The sequence below is a fragment of the Rousettus aegyptiacus genome, unplaced genomic scaffold (genome assembly GCF_014176215.1).
Source record: "Rousettus aegyptiacus isolate mRouAeg1 unplaced genomic scaffold, mRouAeg1.p scaffold_m13_p_11, whole genome shotgun sequence".
Lineage (NCBI taxonomy): Eukaryota > Metazoa > Chordata > Mammalia > Chiroptera > Pteropodidae > Rousettus > Rousettus aegyptiacus.
In genome coordinates, this window is record NW_023416286.1 from 91,561,153 (window position 1) to 91,586,787 (window position 25,635).

At 37.7% G+C, this 25,635-nt stretch overlaps 1 protein-coding gene and 1 pseudogene across 9 annotated transcripts in view; both read right to left on the reverse strand.

Moving 5' to 3' along the window:
• Positions 1 to 19,666: 19,666 nt before the first annotated feature.
• CCDC122 (coiled-coil domain containing 122) overlaps positions 19,667 to 25,635 on the reverse strand; it is a 30,729-nt gene continuing 24,760 nt past the window's right edge. For all 9 annotated transcript variants that reach the window (XM_036228936.1, XM_036228935.1, XM_016143879.2 and 6 more), the window contains one exon: positions 19,667 to 20,665. In XM_036228936.1, the coding sequence (XP_036084829.1) occupies positions 20,510 to 20,665 (156 nt within the window). In that variant the 3' untranslated portion in view covers positions 19,667 to 20,509. The remainder of the gene's footprint in view (positions 20,666 to 25,635) is intronic.
• On the reverse strand, positions 22,094 to 22,212 carry LOC118609603 (annotated as a pseudogene).

The following is a 25,635-nucleotide window of genomic DNA, read 5'->3' on the forward strand; positions in this document are numbered from 1 at the left end:
GTGATATCACTATGACCATGCACAAGTCGCTTAACCTCTCTGTGCCTCAGTTTCCCCATGTGACATGAGAACGATGATAACGACAGCATCTACCTCGAAAGGAAGTTATAAAGATAGAATTAATGTTAACAAAATGCTTCTGAGAGTGTACGGGGCATAGCGAGCACAAAAAAAGTGCTTGCTAATGATTTGCTCATTCTCGTACCTTCTAGAACCTCCGTGGGGCACTAGCTAGACGAAGTCTCACTTGAGCTCCCCGGACTAGGCCGTTCTCTCAGGACTTCGCTGCATTTCCTCTTCAGAGCACTCGCCATCCTTGCGATTTGATAATTAACCTCATAGTTGTTGAACATTGGCCCTCCCCGCTGGGTTATGAGCTCCATGAGCGCAGGGACCTTGTCCATCTTCCTGCACTGGGCCCCAGCAGCCTGCATGGAGTGGCTGGCTGCTCCACGGGTATTTTTGTCGAATGAATAAACGAATCCGTCAAAGTGCGAGGTACGGTGGGAGGCGTAGGCTAGGAGGTGCGGCCGCAGGGGCCAGATTCCCCATCCTGCTGCTCTGTGGGAAGGGCCGAGGATTTGGGAGGGGTGAGAAGCCCCACACTAAGCCCGAAACTTGCCACCATCTAGGGCTTTCTGATTCAGAGTCGGCCCGGTGTTGTATCTGAGCCCCTGCCACTTTGGGGGTGTAGGGTATATTCTGGCAGGCTTTGTTCAAGCATTTGTCAAAGTAAAGCTCACTAGGCTGTTTCTTTTCATTTTCAAGAGGCGTCAAATAAAATGGCATCACCCATTAGCTGCTTTTAGAGCTATAAACAATAAAAAGACCTGAACTAAGATTTTGGCTGTAAGAGAAAGTCAACATTTGAAATTGCTCTCTCTTGCTTTTTGAAAGGCCTTGTGGCTTGAGTCGGTTTCCAGTTTAACTCGGATGAAGGGCTGGTCGGCTGAGGGGTGCTCGCGGGAGAGGGACTTACTGTAATGATCACAGAGAACACGGATGCCTGAAGACTTCATGTTTTGAAATCATTACGATGGGATTGTTTTACATAATAGTACATACTGCTATCTAAAGACGCGTGGCTTAATTAGGAACTTGTGTCCACAGCGACCTAGAGGAGCCAGCGGACAAGCGAAAGGAGGAGACCCCCAGGGCTGTCTCTCTTCTCTCCCAGCCTCGCCAGCCCGAGGCCGGCACGTCTGATTCGAACATTCTCGTGTGCTCCCTCCCTCCCCAGCCACGCCTGCGTTGCTCCAGCACGTAACAGCGATGCTTTGAAACATCCGACTCTTGTCCTTGACCTTCCATCCGAAGCCTGTCCATCGTCCCCGAGAGAGCTCGCTGTTCGGGCCTCTGAAAGTGTGTGACACGCGGACTCCCTCTTTGAGCGTTGCTAAGCTGAGTCATCTTTGTCGCGTCTAACGGGCACGACTGGCCATGGGGTAGAGGAGAGGGGAGAGGGCGGGTGGCACAGGACGTTGTGTGACGGAGAGACGCGGTCCGCAGGTGGACAGCTAGTGAGTAAATGATCCGGAGCCCTGGAACGCTTCATTAAATCGAGGTACACATCTGGGTGGCGCCCCGGCAAATAGCTAGCATTCCTTAGGTGTTCAGTAAATATTAACACTCCACTTGCAATGTGAGACATTGAGTTTAGTTTTAAATAAACCAACAAGCCAAACAGACAACTAGCTTCCCAGGTATGTTCTGAGTTCAGTCTTATCTTTCACAATTTCTCCAGGTGCCACTGTGCAAGCAGACCGAGAGACTAGCTATTGAAAATGATGACCTTGAGGTAAAAATCCATAATTATTAAGAAAGAAAAATTAAAATGTGTCTGGCATACTGAAATTGTCTTATTATTTTGAAAAATAAATATTCATATTGATATGATTTAGGAACTAAGATTTTTCGGTATAAGATTTAAAATACACCTATAAAATTCAAGATGTCAAGTAAAACTCCATGTAATCTTTTAGTTGAAAATATAATATAAACTCATTTCTTTCTTTCTTGTCCAAAAATATTGGTATCGCTTACCCACGCCCACTGAAAAGCCCGAGGAACAAGACAACCTGGCATTCACGAACATCTTAGTGCTCGGCTTGTCATCTCTAACCCCCATCTCCTCAGAGTGACGTCAGAGCCCCACGGAAGAGCGGCGGGTCTCGGATCGGAGGCGGGGACCGTGCAGCGGGAAGGACCGCAAGCCGAACTCCCGGACCCCGCACCGTGCCCGCCCGCTTACGCCGCCCGGGCAGCTGCTGCAGGGAGATTCCGTGCTCTGTCCCTGCCGGGCTGTCGTCCGGCTAGCAGGCTGTGACCTTCCTCGGCTGACCCAAACCGTACAATTTGGAAACCTCGTTTACTGAAATGGGCTGTGATGGGAACTATGGGTAACAAGTTTTCCTCTAGGAAACGGCCTCTCGTTTGTCTGCGGAACACACTCCTGGTTTTCACCAGAGGCTGCAGCTCGTTTTGCAAACTGTTATCTGAATGTTTCTCCTTTTTCGCTCCAGCACCTTCTGGATTTGTTTACACAGGTTCATTATTCTGAAAATGAAAGTGAGAAAATCTAGCATCTATCTTGCTTCTTCTCTTCTTTAAACCATATTTCTGGTTAACCAGAGCTGGTGATGCAAAATTTTTCTTTATGTAAGGATCTTACAAGTGAATACATTTTCATCTCTAAAATGGAAACATTTGTGGTCTATTGTATAGCATCTCACAGGAAAGGCTTGGTAAATGTTAACTTTTATAATTACTTTTTTGAAGAGTATAATTTCTCTTTTCGAAGATGTTATAGAGAGAATAAACCTGCTATTGAGAATATTATTGAAATTTATTTTCCTACTTAGAACGATGTTTGATTAAAATATTCACTATTTTAAAGAAAATTTTGTTGTCAAATATTGCATCCCATATGCCATTTCATGAGGTTCAAGGTGACCTCATAAGAAAAATGTATTACATCATAATAAATGACAATTCCATGATTCCATGGTCAGGTAAAACATTTAACCCTTTGTATGCCAACGAAATTTCTCAGGTTTAGGGAATTGTATTCAGTACGAGCGAGCAACGTGATATGATTACCACAAAAGCCCCTGGAAGCCTAAGCTGCACTAATAGAAAACCGAGACAAAAATATGGGGGAAACAGGCCTCTTTACAAGCAGCTGATTAGACTGCACCTTAAGTAGCATTTCGTGTTCTGTATCCTTCACAGGACAATATCAAGGCACAGTATATCTAGAAGGCTGTGACTAGGATGGAAGGGACTCGATCTTATGTCACATGAGTTGTTACAGAAGAACTGGAAATATTTAGCCCAGAGAAAACAGTACGTGGACTGGACATGGGCAAAATATTCTCAGCCCTTTAAACTACATCTCAGTCACTTTTTAAAAAATACCATTAGAATGTGTTGTTCATAATGTTTTGTAATCTCCGTTTTCTCTTAACTCATTCAATGAGCTCATACTCTTGGTAACATGCATATTAATAAGCTTCCCCCCCCATTACGTAATAAGGTATATTATGGTCTTTCATTTTTTATTTGCTCCACTCTGGTGTCTGCTATATTTAATAGTGCTGCATTTTTAATTTGGATTCAGAGAATGCTTACAATTTCAAGGACTCTGGTAATCTTTGAACTTATTTGCCTAAATGGTGAAATATTAGCAATTACAATAGTTAATATCACAGAATACACATTTCCCTTTTGTATATGGACTATTAGACCATGTTACTGTGATTCTTTGTTTATTGGCTACTCAGTGCTTTTCTATATTGCCATATGGAGTATTTCTCAAATATCCCTGGTTAAAACAGCCATAATTATACTAAACTGTATCTGAAATTAAAGCATCTGGGAAACGTCTTAATGAAAGCTCAAAACTCCCTTTGTACAAGAAAATTGGTGCTCTCTAAGGCCTAATAAGCATAGTTAAAGATATCACAGACGCCAAACTCTGAAAAGTACTCAAAACCCCTGTGCCATCAGCTAATGGAATACTGTAATTCTAGGGGAAAAAGGGAAGGAATGTTTGAAAGTGATTAAAAAATAGGCTATTTTCAGTGGTGCAAATAATAATATAATAGACATAGGACGTTGATTTCCTGAAGATGACTTTGCTACCAATGTAATTAGGAAAGATATGAAGTGCGTTGCTGGGAAAAATTACATTAGAATTATATATAAACTCCATAATTACACACACCCCATATATAAACAATAAAAACAAAGTAAAATTGCCCCAAATCTTTCTAAGTATGTATCAAATTCATAAACTATAATATTCTAGTAGGAAAAATGTTATAATTTCCATTTTTAGTAAAACTTTTCTTGAGTTCTAGTCAAATGGTGGAGTAAATAAACACTGTGCTCACCTCCTCCCGTGACCACATTAAAATTACAACTGAACTACAGAATAGCCATCGCCGAGAATCACCTGAAATCTAGCTAAACAGAAGTCCTAGAACAATACACAGGAGAAGCTACATTGAGACTGGTAGGAGGAGCTGAGGTGCAGAACTTGCTGGTCCCCATCCCCGCGTGTGGCAGTTAAGAGGAATATCTCAGCAGCGGAGGTCTCCCCTGAGGAGCGAGGGACCCCAGCCCCACACCGGGCTCCCCCGCCCAGGGTTCCAGCGCTGGGAAAAGAAGTCCCCACCACTCCTGGCTGTGAAAACCAGTGGAGAGTGTGGCCGAGAGACACGACGGGCTGCTGAAGTCCCAGACGCTCCTCTTAAAGGGCCCACGCGTGGACTTACTTGCCAACAACTCACTTGCTCTGAACTCCAGCATTAGGGCAGCAGCTCGAAAGGCACCAGGGACATACGAGGAGGAACTGACTGCAGGGCGAGCACTGGAGGAGCACCTTTCCCCGGACAGGAGCGCTGGTGGAGGCCGCTGCTCCTGTGTCGAGCCCTCCCCGAGCAGCGTGCAGGTGCCGGCAGCCGCCACGTCTGAGTCTCTATCAGCCTGGCTAAGACCCTTCGCCCTGCACTGGTCATTCCCTGAAACCCCACCGACCCAAACTGCAGGCCCGCTGAAGCCACTTTCGGTGGCTTTCCCATACAAATGGCCTATATCGCTCAAGCTGAAGACTTTCCTAAAATTTCTCAAAGGTTCACAAACCCCAAACAAGCAGCGTCTGGCCTTAGCGTACCACATACATCTTGCTGAGTAGCCCCGAGCCCAGCACGAGCAGCAGCTGGGCCTGGTTCGCAGCTCAGCCTCTCCCAGGCTCCTCTACACCCAGCACAAGTGGGAACCATCTGTAGATCACTTTGCAGTTCGTACCAAGCAGCCCCAGACAAGGTGCAGGCAGCAACTGGTCTTGGTCTGTACCTGGTGGCCAGGCCAAGAGGACCACCCACCGCCTCCACAAGACATACCCAGCGGCAGGCTGGGCAGGAGCTAGAGCCCCGCTAAAGTGAACCCTGCTCTGCAGGGTTGGCCCCTGCACGGCTGCTCCTCCACTGTCATCACGGCCAGTCCTCACGACCAGTCAGCCTGAAGGGCAGTCCTGCCCACTGACGTGCCACCAGACACTGAGGCTCAACTACGACGGGTCACACACAACACCCACAAAGGACACACTTGCAGCAGCCGGCTCAGGTGACCAGGGCCTGAGCCACCAGGCCCAACTGATACCTACTACGTAAGGCCTCTCTATCAAGACCGAGAGATATAGAACTCTACCTAATACATAGGAAAAAATGCAGGGAGGTGGCCAAATTGAGGAGACAATGAAATGTGTCTCAAATGAAAAAAAAAGAACAAAATTCAAAACAAAACAAAACAAAACAAAACAAAATGGAGATATAGAGTTCAAAACTCTGGTTATAAGGATGCCCAATGGTCTCAGTGAGAACTTCAGTGAGATAGAAAACACAAAAATGGGGATTGAAAACATAAAAAGGAACCAGTCAGAAATAAAGACTGCAATAACTGAAATAAAGGATACATTAGAGGGAATCAGCAGATTATATGAAGCAGAAGACTGAATCGGTGATTTGGAAGATAAAGTAGCTGAACACATCCAATCAGAACAGCAACGAGAAGAAAGAATCTAAAAAAAAATGAGGATAGTTTAAGGGGCCTCAAGCATATCAACATTTGCATCATAGGGGTACCAGGAGAAGAGAGAGAGCAAGGCATTGAAAATCTATTTGAAGAAATAATGACAGAAAACTTCCCTAACCTAGAGAGGGAAATATACATGCAAGCCCAGGAAGTACAGAAAATCCCAAGCAAGATGAACCCAAAGAGGCCCACATCAAGACGCATCATAATTAAACATACAAAAGTTTAACACAAAGAAAGTCTCTTAAAAGCAGCAAGAGAAAAGTGATAGTTACCTACAAGGGAGCTTATATAAAACTGTCAGTTGATTTCTCAACAGAAACTTTGCAGGTGAGAAGGGATTGGCATGAAGTATTCAAAGTGATAAAAACCAAGGACCTATGACCGAGATTACTCCACCCAGCAAGACTATCATTTAGAATGGAAGGACAGATAAAGAGCTTCCCAGACAAGAAAAAGTTAAAGAAGTTCATCACCACCAAACCAGTATTACAAGAAATATTAAAAGGACTTCCATAAGGAGAAATAAAAGATAAAAGATGTGAATAATAAAATGGCAATAACTACTTATCTATCAAAAATTACTATAAATGTAAATGAGTTAAATGCTTCAATCAAAAGACAAGAATGGATAAGAAAACAAGACCCTTACATATGCTGCCTACAACTTCGGATCAAAAAATACACAGGCTGAAAGTGAAGGAATGAAAAAAGGTATTTCATAAAAATGGAAATGGAAAAAGAAGCTGGGGTAGCAATACTTTTACCAGACAAAATGGACTTTAAAACAAAGGCTATAACAAGAGACAAAGAAGAACCCAGTAATCCTACTTCTGGGTTCTGAAGATACCCAAAACACTATCTCGAAGGCACATGTGAATCCTTCTGTTCCTTGCAGCATTATTTACAATAGCCGAGATACGGAGGCTACATGGGTGTCCATCGACGGATGAGTGCATGAAGAAGTGGTACATACATGCAATGGACTATTACTCCGCCATAAAAAGAATGGAATCTTGCCACCTGCAACAACATGGATGCACACAGAGGGCATCAGGCTAAGCGAAGTGAGTCAGACAAAGACAAATACCATATAATTACACTTACATGTGAAATTTAAAAAATAAATAAACAAAACAGAAACAAACTCATAGATACAGAGAATATTTTGATGGTAGCCAGATAGGAGGGGGGTTAAGGAGAATCAGTGAAAACGGTGAAGGGCGTGAGAAGTCAATTCGATAGTTACAAAACAGTCACGAGATGTAAAGTACAAACAGGGAATACGGTCAATAACGTTGTAATGACTATGCATGGTGTCAGATGGGTACTACTTATCGGGGCGATCACTTTGTAAGTTGTAGTAATGTTTAATTACTATGTTGTACACCTGAAACTAATATATTATTGTATGTCAACTGCAACTGAAAAAATTTTTCACTTATTTATAATAAGATTTTCTTTTCTATTCCCATACAATCCAACTTGTTCGGTTGTATTTTCATAAAATTTATCAGTTTTCTAATGAATGATTCTACATAATTTTTCAACATGTAGAACTTTTTAAAAGCATAGTTAAAAGTATTTATAATTGAAGAATACAAAAGCATGTTTCTCGCGGCTTTTTAAGCATGTTTACTTTTATTAGAGCTACCTAAAATTACCATTTCATTTTCTAGAAAAGCATTTTTTAAAAAAGTTTTGATCTTTATAAATAGTCACATATTTTGGTTTAAAATCATAAAAGTAGATTTTGGAAGTAATCAGAGAACAACTAATTTTCATGTTCTTTTATAAATGATAAACGAATTGTCTGTTATTTGGTATCATTCTATGTCAATCAAATGATCCCACACCAGACTTTCCATAACAAAGCCCAATATTTAAAAGCTTAAACTTGCCTTACTCTATTTTAAACAAGGAGCTCTATGTAAGTTCTCCAAGTTGTAAACAAATATTTATTTTGATTTAGAAATCATAATATAGATTCTAAGCTGTGGCATTGCAGAGAAATTGAAGCATTTTAAATGTTCAGCTCTCTAGGGGCCATAGATGCTGAACTTGGTACTGAAGACTGAGTTGGAGTTGACTCCTGAGTTGGAGTTGACTCACGAGAAAGAACGTGAGGACCCAGGGACTGATATGTGAAAACACGTGCTTACAGACTGGAGTATAGGGTTTATTGTTAACCAGAACAGGGAAAGATGAGGGTAGACCAGCAGGTTGTACAGACTTTTAAGAGTTTATTCTTTAGTCATGAAATAAGTTCCGTGTCCGTGGTAAGTTCTTTTTTCTTTCTTTTAAAAAGGTCATAACGGGCTCAGTTTTTACGCAAAGAAGATAACTCGAGCAATAGTATTAACAATAAGATTAGAACGAGGAGAGACTAAAGATGGGAGCGTTGGAAGATACTGACAAGAATAATGGCCAGTTATCTTATTCACTAATTCCTTCAACATACTTCGAGCAGCGCTTCCGCATGCCGGTAACTGCTGGCTGGTGGCGAAGCAAAGGGGGATAAAACAGAAACTTTCCGAGTCTGATAAGCAGAAACTATCCAAATAATTTAGTAATTGTTTCACAGCCCACCTCAAACGTCACCTCTTCTGTGAAGCTCCGTTTGGAATCCATCGCTCTTCATTTCGTGTTTCCATGGGATTTGGTTTCTTCTTCTATTACAGGATGTTTTGCGTTGTGTTGAACCTATTATGTACGTGACTCTTTTGCCAATGAAATTGATCTCCTGGATGGAAAGAATCATGTCATATTTATTTATGCAGCTACCTAACACGGAAAAGGTAGAAAATGGAAATTGCTTGTTTGCTGCCGGCTCGCCGTCTTTGGCTCTAACCCACACCAGTCAGCTCCTGTTTCATGGAGACTGTCACGAAATGCAGGTCAATACCCGAGTTACGCTCCTATCGCTAGGCCCCACTTCTGTAAGGATATGACATTTTGCAGCAGTTTTAAATTATTCATGTATCACCTTGAAGTTGTGAGGACTAGCAACTTTAATGTAAACTTCACAAGTGTTTTGAGATCAAGGGCAAAGATGGTTATACTTACTTTTGCCTATGATAAAATCATTTTCACACCACCAATAATTATTTTTGATAATTGCTTCTCCTCTTACATTTTAGTGCTGTTACAGTAAAGACATCGCAAAGATATGATAAAATACTATTAGCAATAAAGACTCTCAAAGTTACTGTAAATTTTGACGGCAGATGCTACAGCTTTGATATTTCACCATTTTCTGCCTTGCAGATCCACGCTTCTGAGTCATTTTCTGAGTTAATTACTCTTGATCTGTGCCAGCCTGTTATTCTAGTGTTCCGGAGCTGCAGGTGGGAAGATGAACGATTAGAAGGTGGAACCGCTAATTCTGTGTAAGACGGAAAGATGGGGACAGGCTCTGAGCGTGTGCACCGTGGCTCGGTGCTGTCCCTGTCTTTGCCATCTCGTTGAAACGAGAGTACGCAAAGTGTTTTCCCCAAATAGCGCCCTCGTTGTCCAGCTGGACGAGTCTTCTAATACATCTAGCTAAAATCACGCGACCTCAACACAGTAGAAAAGATATCCTAAACTTTTAAATTGGGGTTTCATAATCGAGATTTATTCAATAAATTTATTACATGTAGCAAAACGATAGCTCCCAAGAATGCCAGGATCAAAAAAGATTAATACAAAATCGTGATTATTATATTGGAAGGCTAATAGAGTACTTTTATTGTTGTGCTAAAACACAGAATAAAATTTGTGCCTTTTGGCTTGCTTTTCTAATTTTAACCGAATAAATAATAACCAAATTACACTAATGGGACAGTGATTAGATGTCAAAGATGCTACGTTTCTTGCTTTTTTTTCTGCTGCTGCAGGGGATGGAATTATCTAGAACGAGGTAGAGGAGTAGAGTAATGGTCATCTATTGAAAAGAGAAATGTCAATGTGTGATTATTTTTGAAGGTGACTTAGGGATTCCCAGAAGCAGATTCTGAGGGAGTGATTTACTTCCAAAGTAAGGAGGAACAGGCAAGGGACACGAGACCGGTAAGGAGAAAGGAGCCCAGCAAGGCTGCCTTATCAGGCGAAGTCCTTTTTAGGGAGCAAACCTCCTACAGACGGTCTTGGGTGACAGCTATTAGAAACAATAGAATGAGTCAGCTGGGAGAGGGCAGCTCCACAAATACTTTTAAAAAATGGTTATACATGAAGAGATTATTTTTAGTGTTTGGCATCTAACTTCAGGCCAGTAAATTAAATTAAATTACAACAAAAATGAGAACTGGTGCCTGAAGATGATACGACAGTGGCAACAGGGCCTGAAAAAAGTGAGCTCTGAATAAGGAAAGGAATGAAGGAAAAATGAGAGAATTACATTATCAGGAAACTGTGCATGGGTAGATTACACTGACCGGTTAATTGAGACCGAAAGGTTTAAAAGATGAATAATCCAAATCAGCGAAGGATTAGAAAAGGGAACTTTCTGAGAATGGGGTGTTTGCTACACATCTGTATGAGCTACAAATTAAGATAACGTCGAGGTTCTCTAACTGCCCAGCAAAGCCGATACTACGTCTGAAGGGTGGAGTGTCCTCAGAGAGGCCTCTCTCTCGGGAACGACAGCCACCGGAGAAGGGCCGCGCAGGACCGCGGTGGCGAAGGTAGCTGGAGGGAGTCGCGTGAGCGCTTCGGGCCGGAACGCGCGCTGCGACCCGGCGGGCCCGCGGCGCGTGGCTCAGCGAGCACCGGCCGCCGCCGCCAGCACGGCTCCCGCGAAGTGCGGGCACGTTTTCCCTCCGTGTCATACCCGCAAAGCAGCACAGTCCTGACGGCACCTTGAGGAAGCTTCTCCAACGCGAGCATGGGGACGACGTGTGTCCGTTCCATGGAAAACAATGTCATGGGGAGTAACAAAGCCTAGATGAGGTGGATTATACGTCCTGACATTCTGGACAAAAGGTATGTGAAAATGTATCTTAGACTGGCTGTGTACTACCATTGCTTCTAAATTACCTTGTGCTCTGTGACTGCGTGATGCTGGCAAATACCTGTAATTTTAAGTGTTTTACTGCAATTCGACCTGATTGTTGCTTTTGGGGTAAGAAGACTTTTAAAACTATTTACCTCATGAACTCTGGTTCTGCTTTTGGAATGCACCATCTCATTAATGAAGAGACGGAGGTTTCGCTGCGTGCCTGTCTTCACTGGGTTATGTAAACAGCTTGTCATTACCAAATCATATGCTATTTTTCATTTTTCTCAAGATCTAGATCTCACAGCTATTGTTTAAATGGAACAGCGCAGAAGAGAAAATGCCATTTGGAGCATCTTAGGTATACACTGTATAAATCTAGTGTGCTATTAGTTTCCATTTCAATTTATTTTTCCTGGTTTTGGTCATAGTTCAGTAGCGTTTAGGAGAAATTGTTATAGGGTAGCTAATGTGATATAGAAGACCTATTTCTTACATTGCTAAATTTATCAGAAAAGTTTAAATAAACAAAACCCTTCCCTAAGAAATACATTATAAATTCAAATGAATAAATATAGCATAGGTTATTTCTGACAGGCACATAATTTAGAGCTTCTAATCATTAGTTTTAGTAATCATTAGCTTAGTTAATGAAAAACAAAATATTGATAATGTGAACAACTAATAAATCAAATAGTTTTTAGTTTTCAGTTGCAAAACTACAAGTTCTTCTAAAACTTCTGAATCCACTTACCAAAAACTGGTCCCAAATCTCGATAGTATTAATATAGGCCTTAATGATTTTTACGGAAGAACAATGAATTCCATGTTCAATGCACAATGATACGAAACTTAGAGTTTTAACTGCAATCACCTATGTAAACTTTAAAAGGTTCTAAAGTAATGTTTATATCAGGATTTCATTTTCCTTAGCCAAAATGGTTTACTGACATTGATGTTCATATAGTATTATCTATGCATTTGGGTGCTTTTTATTTTAAAAATACCTAATGTTTTTTAGGGCAGTTGTTTGCTTTACAACAGAGTGGAAGGTACAGAAATTTCTCACATGTCCCTTGTCCCTACACATGCTTAGCCTCCTCCCGTATTAACATCACTCACGAGGGCAGTACATTTCTTTTGACCAAGAATGAACCTACACTGACGCGTCATAATCGACCGAGGTCCACAGCCTGCCGACGGTTCACTCTTGGTGATGCATGATCTACGGATTTGGACAAATGTAGAATAACGTGTATCCATCATTATTATATCATACACAGCATTTTCACTGCCCTAATAATCCTCCGTGCTCTACCTAAAAACCTTCTCTCCTCCAATGCCACCGCCCTCAACCCTGGCAACGACTCACCTGCTTACTGTCTCCATAGTTTTCCCTTTCTCAGAATGTCATATAAGTGGAATTATACAATATGTAACCTTTTCATATTGGCTTCTCATGTGTAACATAAACGTAAATATACATTTAAGGTTTCTCACGTCTTTTCATGGTCTAATAACTCACTTCTTTCTAGCACTGAATAATATTCCCATGTCTGGATGTACCACTACTTACTTATCCATTCACTTACTAAAGGACATCTTGGTTGTTTCCAAGTTTTGGTAATTATGAATAAAGCTGCTATAAGCATCTGTTTATGTGTGGACATAGATTTTCAATTCCTCTGGATAAATACTGAAGAGTATGACTGCTGGATCATGTGGTAAGAGTATTTAGTTTTGCAAAACTGCCACTGTCTTCCAGAGTGCTGCACCATTTGCATTCCCACCAGCAACAAACGAGACTTCCTGCGGCTCCACATCCTGACCAGCACTTGGTGCTGCCAGTGTTTTGGATCTGGGCCATTCCGATAGGCACATGGTGGCTGTCTTATTGTTATTTTGATTCTTGTTTCCTTGATGACACATGATGTGAAGCAGGTTTTCACAATGTATATTTACCACCCGCATACCTTCTTTGGTGAGGTGTCTGTTCAGGTCTTTGGTCAATTTTTTAATCTGGTTGTTTCCTTATTGTTGAGTTTCAAGAGTTGTCTATTTTGAATAATAGGCCTTCATCAAATGTGTCTTTTGCAAATATTTCCTCCACTTTGTGGCTTGTCTTATTCTCTCGACAGTGTCTTTTACAGAAGAGAAGTTTTTAATTTTAATGAAGTTCAGCTTATCAATTATTTCTTTCATGGATTGTGCCTTCTGTGATGTATGAAAACAGACAACTCCAAACCCAAAGTTACCTAGGCTTTCTCCTTATTATCTCCTAGGAATTTTACAGTTTTGCATGTTACCTTTAGGTCTGTGATCTGCTTTAAGTTGCTTTTCGTGAAGGGTGCACAGTCTGTGTCTTGATTCATTTATTTGCATATTGATGTCCAGTTGTTCCAGCACCATTTTTTTTGTAAGGACAACCTTTGCTCCATCGTATTGCTTTTGCTCCTTTATCAAAGATCAATTGACTATATTTATGTAGTTCTATTTCTGGACTATTTTGTTCTATTGATCTGTATATTATTTCATCGATACTGTACTGTCTTGGTTACTGCAACTTTAGAGTAAGGCTTCCTGCTGAGTAGCATCCGTCCTCCAGCTTTGTTCTTCTCCTTCAATATTGTGCTTGCTGTTCTGGGCCTTTCACCTCTCCACGTAAACTTTAGAATCAGTTTGTCAACATCCACAAATTTACTTTCTGGGATTTCAATTGAGATTGTATTAAATCTATAGTTCAAGTTAGGAAGAACTGACATCTTTGCAATATTGAGTTCTCCTATCAACAACCATGAAACATCTATTTATACATTTAGTTATTCTTTGGTTACTTTTATCAGAGTTTTGTAGTTTATAAAGATTTGCCTATATATTATATTCATACTTCATTTTTTGAAGTGCTAATGTAAGTGGTATTGTGTTTTTAATTTCAAATTCCACCTATTCATTGTAGGTATATAGAAAAACAATTGACTTTTTTATGCTGATCTTGTATCTTGTAACTTTATTATATAATTGGTTACTTATTGTTTCATTTTTTTTTTGTCGATTCTTTTGGCTTTTCTACCTAGATAATCATGCCATCTGCAACAGTTTTATATCATCCTTCCCAATAGCTTTTTTTTTTTTTCTTGCCTTATTGCATCAGTAAGGACTTCCAGTATGATGTTTAAAAAGAGTTATGAGAGGGGACATCCTTGTCTGTACCTGATCTTAATGGGAAAGCTAAGAGGTTTTCACCATTAAATATGTCAGCTGTAGGGTTTTTTTTTTTTTTTGTCAATAATCTTTATCATTTGAGAACGTTTCCCTCTATTCCTAGTTTACTGAGATTTTTTATCATAAATCCATGTTGAATATTGTCAAATGAATTTTATGCATCTATTGATGTGATCATGTGATTTTTTTTTATGTCGGTAGATGTTGATTACATTGATTTTCAGATGTTGAATCAGCATAGTATACCTAGAATAAATCTCACTTGGTCATGATGTATAATTCCTTTTTACTTTTTTGCATCTTATTTGCTAATATTTTGATGAGGATTTTTGCCTCTATGATCATGGGAGATAATGGTTTATAGTTTTCTTGTAATGTCTTTTTCTGGTTTTGCTATTAGGGTAATGCTGGCATCATATAATAACCAAGTGACATCCTCATTTTCATTTCTGATATCAGTAATTGGTATCCTCTCTTTTTCTTAGTAAGCCTAGCTAGAGGTATATTGGCTTCATTGATCTCTTTGAAGAATTAGCTTTTGATTTTGATTTTTTTCTATTGATTTCCTGTTTTCAATTTTATTGATGTATGCTAATTCTTACTATTTCTTTTATTCTGCATACTTTGAATTTAATTTGCTCTTCTTTTTCTAGTTTCCTAATGTAGAAACTTTAAAATCAATTATCTGATTGATTTTAGATCTTTTCTAAAATATGCATTCAATGCTATAAATTTCGCTTTTAGCACTGCTTTCACTGCAACCCACACATTTTGATAAGTTGTTTCTTTCATTTTTATTTAGCTCCAAATTTTTTAAAAATTTCTCTTGAGATTTATTTTGGAGCCATATTATTTAAAAAATGTGTTGTTCAATATCCATCTATTTTAGAATTTTCCAGTTATTTTTTGTTATTGATTTCTAGTTTAATTTCATTGTGATTTGACAGCTGACATTTTATGATTTCTATTCCTTTAAATTTGTTAGGGTGTATTTATGGCTCACGATGTCATCTATTCTGATGAATGTTTAATGCGAGCTTGAGAAAAATGTGTATTCTTCTGTTGTTGGATGATGTAGTCCATAGATGTCAATTACATCCAGTTGATGGATGGTGTTGTTAAGTTCAACTATGTTCTTACTGATTTTCTGTCTGCTGCGTCTATCCATTTCTGATAAAGAGAAGAAGACTGCTACTATAACCGTGGACTCATTTCCTTCTCTTTGGAAGTTCAATCAGCTTTTGTCGTACATAGTTGACCTTCTGTTATCAGGTGATACACGTTATGAATTGTCATGTCTCTTGGAGAACTGACCCCTTTATCTCTCGCAACTTTCCTTACTTTGAATTTTGCTCTGTCTGAAATGAACATAGCTACTGTGCTTTCTTTTAATTAGTGTCAGCATAATATATTTTCTCTATCCATTTACTTTTAATCTATGTGTGTCTTTATATTTAGAATGGGTTTCTCATAGACAATATATAATTAAGTTGTATCTTTTAATCCACTCTGACAGTCTGTTGTTTGATTGATGTATTCCGGCCATTGACATTCAAAGTGATCATTGATATAGTTAGATTAATATCTACCATATTTGTCAATATTTTCAATATGTTGCCCTTGTTCTTTGTTCCTAATTTTGACTTCCACACTTTTTTTTGCTTTTGTGGTTTTAATCAAACATTTTATGTTATTCCATTTTCTCTCCTTGGAGAATAGCAGCTATACTTTAAAAATAATTTTTTTTTCCAGTGGTTGCTCTAGAGTTTGTAAGATACATTTATGACTAATTCAAGTCCACTTTCAAATAACACTATTCCACGTCACAGGTAGTGTGGTACCTTATAATAACAAAATAATTCTGATTCCTTCCTTCTGTACCTTGCACATTGCTATCATTCATTTCACTTACATATAAGCACATTTAAGCATATGTCACTAAACAGAAGATACAAATATATGTAATCAAATACAGTGTTACTTTTTTATTATTTTGAACAAAGTGCTATATCGATTAAGAACAAAAAAATCAAAGTTGTTATTTGACCTTCACTTATTCCTTCCTCTATGCATCGACCCAAGTTTCAGATCTATATTATTTTCCTTCTCTCTAAATAATTTATTTTAATATTTCTCACAAGGCATGTCCATTGGCAACAAATTCTCTCAATTTGTCTGAGAAGAATCTTTATTTCTCCTTCACTTTGAAGGATAATTTCATAGGGGACAGAATTCTAGGCTGGTAATTTTTTTCTCTCAACACTTTAAATATTTCACTCAACTCTCTTCTTGCTTGCATGATTTCTGAGGAGAATTCTGTGTAATTTTTATCTGGAGGTAAATCTCATGGTATTATTTTAACTCTGAGTTGTCCACACTGCCCCTCCAGAAATTCATTCATTACAGTTCAAATTTTCCTATCCTGGCACTGGTTACCATGGCAGTTTCTACCTGTCATTCTCTGCTCTTATCAGCAATGACTCCCCATCTTCACCTGTCTCTCTAATTTTGGGGGCATAAGTTTGTCCTGTGTCTTCACTTCTCTTAGGAATCCAATAATTGTTGATTTTTAGCCTGTTCGGCTTTTTACTTATTGTTAGGACCTGCAAGTTCCTAACATGTGAAACCATATTTTGTTTTGCTTTTTAAACATAAAATTTCCCATTTTGGTTAAATTCATTCTATGCCTTGTAACCTATGAAAAGAATTGATCGAATATAGAAATAAATATTATTTATAGTAAAATTGAGGCTTACCCTTGACAGTCTCATATAAGTAAAGAAACAGAGTTTTAGGTTTCTATTGTGTTCCTAATGAGCTTTGTGATGAGATCTTAGGCAAGTTACTTCACCCGTCTAAGCCTGAGTTCTAAATATGTAAATTAGGTATAATAATTTTCCTTAAACCATTATTCTGACATTTAAAGGAGTAATATATATATACATATTGCCAAAGAATATAATATATACAGACTGCACAGCATAGTGGCTCAGTATATTATTATTAAAATTATTTCATATCTATAGTGTTTTTAAAAATAGCATAATTAATCAGTCGATTAGAAGAACATGGCCTAACAGATAAAATATAGTCTATTTATATTGGCCATGTCCATGGTGGCTGATTTAACTGGTTTTAATGTACACTACCTTGTGTTTTACATGGTTAAGATATGGCTTAAAAGTAGTATCGATTTCTTTGCATTGATCAACTATAATTTGCCTACGGATTACACATAGAGTAATATTTTGACATATTAATTGTAGAATGCTTCCTCCCTCTGCTTCCTTGCACTAGTTAGTTACCTTTTCTTGATCACATAGGCAATAGAACCTAGCAGGCTAGGGGCAGAACAGATAATGCTGAGATGTAAGAAGTCATTCATCAGCTCTGAGCTTCATATTAGGCTTTTAAGAACACTCCACAATAGAAACAATACTTTTGAAATGATAGCTTTTCTTTGCAGAAGACTATTTTAAGAGAGAAAAATATATGCTTAGCCCCAAAGCGCTAAGAGCCTTGAAAGAGCTTTGAAATCAAAAAGTGAAGAAAAATGCATGAATAGAATAACAGGCCCCCAAGAGGGAAAATCTGGCCAGCATGCAGAAAGAGAGAACTAAATAGAACCAGAAAGGCCTTGGGACTGGACATGGAAGCTGACTGGGGAACACAATGGCAGATACAGCAGGGACGAAAGCTGATGCTCAAGACAGAGAGGAACAGGTTACACCTCTGCAGAGGCCAGTGAGGTCAGAGAACAGCACTTGGACCAGGACTTTCCCCTGACGACAAAACAACATAAGTCTCCTAAGAACTCAGACAACTTCCAAGAAGGAAATGAGAAGGAGAAGGAGGGAAATTTTAAACTGTGTGTTTACCCAAAAGAGACTGAATTTTCAACCAAAAGCATATGTGAGAAAGGCCATTAAACAGAAGAGCTCATATTCTAAGCTATGTTCAGTTATGTAGAAATTTTAAAAATTAGTTTTCTAACTTTAGAGTTTGTAACCATGTTGAAATATTATCCACTAACTACTTATCAGGCTTGAGGATACCTTGAGTATTAGTTCTTCTTCGTTAATCTGAAAGCCTCCATCATCTGAAGTGGTTTTCAAGAGCAAGGAAGGAAGGAAAAAAGTTTTCTCTTTCAAATAATTCTTTTAACTGTCACAAAACTAAAATAGGTACATGTATTATTATCATGGTTATTTAGAAAACTAGACTGAAAATTACTTTCTCAAATAGGTAACATTTTCTTAAGCAGATTAAACCTATTTTCTTCATATTTATATTAAAAATAAACTTTCAAAATATAACTCAAGGTATTAACATCACGTACAAATAATTCGAAACCTATTGTGAACTTAGAAAGATTTTAAAACTAGAATTTTCCTTTTATAAACTATAAATAAAATTGTGAAGTATAACTATAAGAAGAGCTTTTTAAATATGCAAACTACATTGAAATATTTTTATATAATATGCATTTGGTTCAGCTTTGTCATCAGCTAAGCATAGTGGGTTCACTCCACGACCTACAGGTTTACTGTTTTTATTCAACACTGTGTTTCTGAGTCATGAACCAAAGCTGTTTGTGTCACATCATAAGCCTTTTAAAGTGTTAGCCATAATAAACCATGTTAATTCATAATAAGATTATTAATGTTAGACATGACAAGATTATTAATATCAGGTTTTATATCAGTTATAATCTTACTGAAACTTAGGCTCATAGAAAGATGAGGAGAAAATATACTTGAGATATCATTTTGATGTTGTGATCTGAAGTCATTAAATCCTAAAGGAAATATTTAAAAACCATGTATTCCTACTCGACCATAAAAAAGAATGATCTTACCATTTGTGACGACATGGATGGACCTGGAAGATATTACGCTGAGTGAAATAAGTCGGAAAGAGAAAAACAAATACCATATGATCTCACTTAGATGTGGACTCTGAAAAACAAAACAAACAAAACAGAAACAGACTCATAGATACAGAGAACAAACTAATGGTTGTCTGATGGGAGGCGGGTTGGCGGTTGGGTGGGAAAGGTAAAGGGATTAAGAAGTCCAAGATGGCAGTTACAAAACAGTCACAGGATGTAAAGTACAGCATAGGGAATAGAGTTAATAATATTGTAATAACTGTGTATGGTGCCAGATGGGTACTAGACTTATCAGGGGGATCACTTTGCACTAAGTTACATAAATGTCTAACCACTATGTTGTACACCTAAAAGTAAATAATATTGAATTTCAAATGTAATTAAAAAATAAAAATTAAAAAAAAACATGTATTCAATAATTAATATTTTGTTTCTGCTCCTAAAAATTTGACTCAATAGAGCCATGAGAAGAAGCACTTTTATCTTAAAAGAGACAAGTTAAATTTTGATTTATTGCCATGGTCACAGCATTTGCCTTCCAGTGGAAAAATAAATACATGTTAGACTATACTGGATAACACTTCATTTAAGAGCTTTTATGTTTGCCTTACAGAGCTTGTATATTTAGTCAAAGAATAGTAATAAAAAATTTACAGATAGAAACATGAACAAAAAAATTTATACTTTGCAACACTCTAAAAATACGTTATCAAATAACAAAGAAAAACGATTACTACCTTCTGGATGAAACAGAAAACTAAGAAAAATATCTGAGACATTGAACATATAACAATATTATTGTAAATATTAATATTTATGGGCTACTGTGAAGGCAAAAAAATACAAGTTCTAATAAAAAGTTAGAAACAGACAACCCTTTAAATATCTTAACAATTTAAATCATTGTAAATTCAAGCGTTTCTTTTCTTCTAAATTTTTACTTCATGCAATAGTGAAGGCAGCATGTTTATAAACAGGCATTCATGAGTATAACACATATGATACATGAAAGTCATCCACAATTCCTCTGTAAGCATTCCTATCGACTATCCACCACTATCAGTTGTAGGTTTGGAAGGCACTTTAACAATGACTGACTCTAAAAAGAAAATGTATCTGTCATTAAGACATTAAGACCTCTGGTAGTGAATGCTCGTCATAAGGTATATAAATGTAGAATCACTCTGTTGTACACCTGAAATGAATATAATATTGTATGTCAACTATACTTTAATAAAAATAAATAAAAATTTAAAAACAGAATCCGGACGATTTCTCATTCTGTCCCATAATTTTGGTTGGCATCCTCTGTGCTCTACGTTATCCTATGGCCACTCTTTCATTGCAACGCACTTTCTTAGTTCGGCTGCAGTTTTTTCTAGCTGCTGAATGTTCCACTGCCATTGTCTTCTATGCAATTGAAGCTTGTTCACCTGACAATGCAAACGCTTAAGGATTGCACCGTATCTCTTGTGTTGTACCTATCAAAGAAGAATACGCATCAACAGGGCTTGAGAAGGATAAATGGAACACGGCCATCAAGGGTATTTTGACTACTCTAAAAAGGAAAACACTTGATTAGAAATCATTCACTGTAAATAATGATAATAAACAGTAATTATAACTATTCGACGCTTATTACATGGTAGTTACTGTGCTGAGAACTGTTTACATTTAATTCAATTCTCATACACTTTCTGATGTGGATATCATTAACTCCATTTTTGTATAAAGAAACCAAAGATCACGGCGTTTCGGTATCGGACCGAGGTTTCACAGCCAGCGACCGACGGTGTGTGGGGTTCGCACCCAGGGGAAACACCCACGAAGACGCGCCTTCGGCCGATGGAGCAGTTCCTGGTTGGGAGCGATGGTTTCATCTGCGCCAGTGGTGCCCTGGGACACAGACCCGCTGAGCGCGTGGCCCACGTCCCTGCCCTTAAGCAGACAAACGTCACACTGGAAGTCAATGAAGCACAGTGTGAAGTGCGAGTGTTTTGGTGTCAGGCCACAGGAAAGTAAAAAAGTCAAAATTCATGACTTCGGTATGGCTATACAGAGAGCGCCTCATTTTTTCTAACAGCTTTATTGAGATATAATTCGTGTACCATATAATCCATCCTTTAATGTGCGTGATTTAATGGATTTTGGTATATTCACAGGGTTGTGCATCACCACACTCAGTTTTACATTATCATTAGCCCCAAAAGAGAACCAGTGCCCATAAGCAATGACTCTCCGTTCCCCCATCCTAGCCCTTGGCATGAGGCAACCACTAAACTGCTTTCTCTTTATATAGATTTGCCTATTTTGGATATTTTATAAAATGGAATCATATAATATGTGTTCTTTTATGACTGGTAATTGGTTTCCTTCACTCGGCATGTTTTTAAGGGCCATCCATGCTTTAGCATGTATCAATACCCCTTTCCCTTTTATTGGCTGAGAATATTCCATTGTATGATATACCACATGTTATTTATCTATTTATCAGTTGATAAATACTTAAGTTGCTTCTATTTTCTGGTTATGATGAATAATGCTGCTGTGAATATTCCTGTACAAGTTTTTGTGTGGACATGTTTTCACTTCTCTTGGGTATATATCTAGGAGTGGAATTACTGGATCACATGGTAACTCTATCTTTAACCATTTGGGAAACTACCAGACTATTTTCTGATTTTACATTCCCATGATCAATATGTGAGGGTTCCGATTTCTTCAAATCCTTGAAAATACTTGTTATTATCTCTTTTTTATCATTGCCATCTTAGTGCATCGTAGTAAAAATACTTACTTTTTTAAATTTTTTATTTTTATTTTTTATTTTTTAGGTGAGGCAACCCTTGGTTGACCTCACAGATTACAAAGACCTTGTCATCTTACAATCCCTTCTTTTTTTATTTTTACGCCTACAGCACCTGGTCTTCCTAGGTGGTCTCCCATCCAAGTACTAACTAGGCCTGACCCTGCTTAGCTTCCAAGATCAGACAGGATCGAGCTTGTTCAAGGTGGCATGGCCATAGACTAACAATACCTACTTTTAAATAAACCGATAGAATAATAGGGCTGGAGAAGTTACCTCTTCATTCCTATGTCTAAGAGAGTGCTCTAGAAAGTTAGAAAGGTGGTTCTAAGTCAGTTCAAATACGGATCAATTTGTCAAAACACCAATTCGCTAAATTTATTAAAATAACCAAGATGCCAAAAATGGGTTTATAGCCTAAGAGGGATGTGGGGAGACAAGACTCTCAGTCTTTGGGGCCTTGAGGCGCAGCCCTCACTTGTCTCCCCTTCTTTCTATCCCTCAGCTGTCCTGACTGGGATCTAGATTGTGCTACATGCTGAATCCCATGTTTTTTCCCCCAGCAAAAATTCCCTCCTTTCTCTCCCAGCTCCTCCCTTAGCTCGGGGTTTCTTTACCTTTATTATGCAGTGGATCATTTTGACAGAATTATGAAGACTATGGACTCCTTAGAATATTATTTTTAAATGCATAAAATAAAGCATACAGGACTACAAAGGAAACCAATTATACTGAAATATAGTTCAGCAATAGAGCAGGGAAACTGGGACAGAGACACTCTAAGCATTCTAAAATGCTGCTATGAAAACGAAGTGAAAACTTGTCAACTAACATTTCACATAAATTGCTATAAACTTTACACATCTTTTTAAGTTTTTAGTTTTTGGTAATTCTTCAAATTCAGATAATTCATTCAAATTGGTGAACTAACCTGCTGATATATTGGCAAAATAGAAAATGATTTTAAAAGGATTAAAAATAAATGTGTAATAAACTGAAATATTAATGATGAAGTTAGGCATTTTTCACAGAACTTGAATAAACAATCGTAAAATTTATATGGAACTATAAAAGATCCCAAATAGCCACAGCAATCTTGAGAAAAAACAAAGCTGGAGGCATCGCAATAGCTGATATCAAACTATACCACAAGGATATAGTAATCAAAACGGCATGGCACTGGCATAAAAACAGACACACAAAGCAATGGAACAGAAAAGAGAGCCCAGAAATAAACCCACACCTATATGGTCAATTACTTTATGACAAAGGAGGCAAGAATGTGCAATGGGGTAAAGACAGTCTATTTAATAAATAATGTTGGGAAAACTAGACAGACACATGCAAAAAAATGAAACTAGATGACTTTCTTACACCATGTACAAGAATAGACTCAAAATGGGTTAAAGACTTAAATGGAAGACCCAAAACTATAAAATTCCTATAAGAAAACATATGCAGGAAACCTCCTGACATTGCTCTTTGTAGTATTTTTTCTAATGTGTCACTTTGGGCAAGGGAAACAAACAAACAAGAACGACAAACATCAAATGGCCTAAATCAAGCTAAAAACTTTTTGCACAGCAAAGGAAACCACCAACAAAATAAAAAAGCAACCTACTGAGTAGAAGATATTCACCAATGATACATCCAATAAAGAATTAATATCCAAAATCTATAAAGAACCCGGACAACTTAATGCCCCCAAAACTAACAATCCAATTAAAAAATGGACAGAGGATCTGAATAGACATTTCTCCAAAGAAGACATACAGATGACCAATAGACATATGAAAAGATGCTCAATGTCAGTAAGCATCAGATAAATGAAAATTAAAACCGCAATGAGATGTCACCTCACACCTGTCAGAATGGCTATCATTAATAAATCTTAACAAACAACAAGGGTTGGCGAGGATGTGGGAAAAAAGGAACTTCCATGCACTGTTGGTGGTGCTGTAAACTGGTACAGCCACTATGAAAAACAGTATGAAGGTTCCTCAAAAAATTAAAACTAGAACTACCTTTAACTCAGCAATTCCACTTCTGGGTATTTATCCGAAGAAATCCAAAACACTAATTCAAAAAGATATGTGCACCCCTCCGTTTATTACAGCATTATTTATAATAGCCAAGATATAAAAGCACCCTAAGTATCCATCAATAGATGGCTGGATAAAGAGGACATACATATATACAGCGGAGTATTAGCCATAAAAAGAATGAAATCCTACCATCTGCAACAACATGGATGGAGCTGGAAGGTATTATGCTAAGTGAAATAAGTCAGACAGAGAAAGGCAAATACCATATGATTTCACTTATACATGGAATCTAAAAAACAATTTAAATGAATAAACAAAACAAACAAAATCATAGATACAGAGAACAAACTGATGGTCACCAGATGAGAGGGGAATTGGAGGGGTGGGTAAAAAAGGTGAAAGGGAGTAAGAAGTTTAAATTTCGAGTTATCAAAACAGCCACAGGGATGTAAAGTAAAGAATAGGTAATGTAGTCAACAATACAGTAATAACTACATATAGTGCCAGGTGGGTACTAGACTAGTCAGGAGGATCACTTCATAAATTAGATAAATACCTAACCACTATGAGTACACCTGAAAGTAATCTAATATTGAATTTCAACTGTAATTAAAATGTTTTTAAAGGAGGGAAAAAGGTAAAGGGGAACAAGAAGTTCAAATTTCCAGGTATAAACAAATAAATCATGGAGCCGTAATGAACAGTATAGGGAATATAGTCAATAATATTGTGGTAACTGTACAGAGTCAGATGGCTGCTGAACATTTCATGGTGACCACTTCTTCAGCTATGTAATTGTTGAAAAATTATTGAAACTAATAAACTATTGTATGTTAGCTATATTTTAATAAAAACTTTATTTAAAAAAAATTTTTTTAAAGCTATATTTGAAAGATTTTTAATGCATCAAATATATTCAAGAGGATATACGTCCACTGATATATATATTATATATGTCTACTATATATATATGTGCATTGATATAGACAATAGAATATATTCATAAGGAGACTATGACTAAATATGCTTATATTCATGTTAATAGAATATATTAATCGAAATAAAATAACAAATTTCTCACTAATCAATAAATTTGGTTGGTTGCATATTAGCCTACTTTTAAAATTATTCTTCAATAGTTAGGCTATGAAATGCATACACAATGGATCAGAATAGCGTCCCCTAAGTGGGACTCTAGATCACCAGCCACAGCTAGAGCTACATATCTTACTTTTACATCTTGTTTATGTCTCTCTCCAACTAGAACCCAAGTTCCATAAGGACATGGACTTTTATCCATTTATTTTATTCACTGCTCTATCATCCAAGCCTAAAAGAGTAATTAGTACATAGCATGAACTCAAAATATGTGTTGATGAATTAATGAATAAATACATAAATAAAATGAGACAGTTTTTGTAAAGCAAATGGCTGCTAACCTTTTTTGGAAACAACATTATATAAAATATATTGCTACATTCTGTATTGTTCACAATTTATCCATATGAGTGAAAAGTCTAAATTTCCATCATTGCTAAGCTCTAACAAGGTGCTCCGATTCCCCTGTGGGAGTGACATCAGAGAAGGGCAGTTAGGGAGC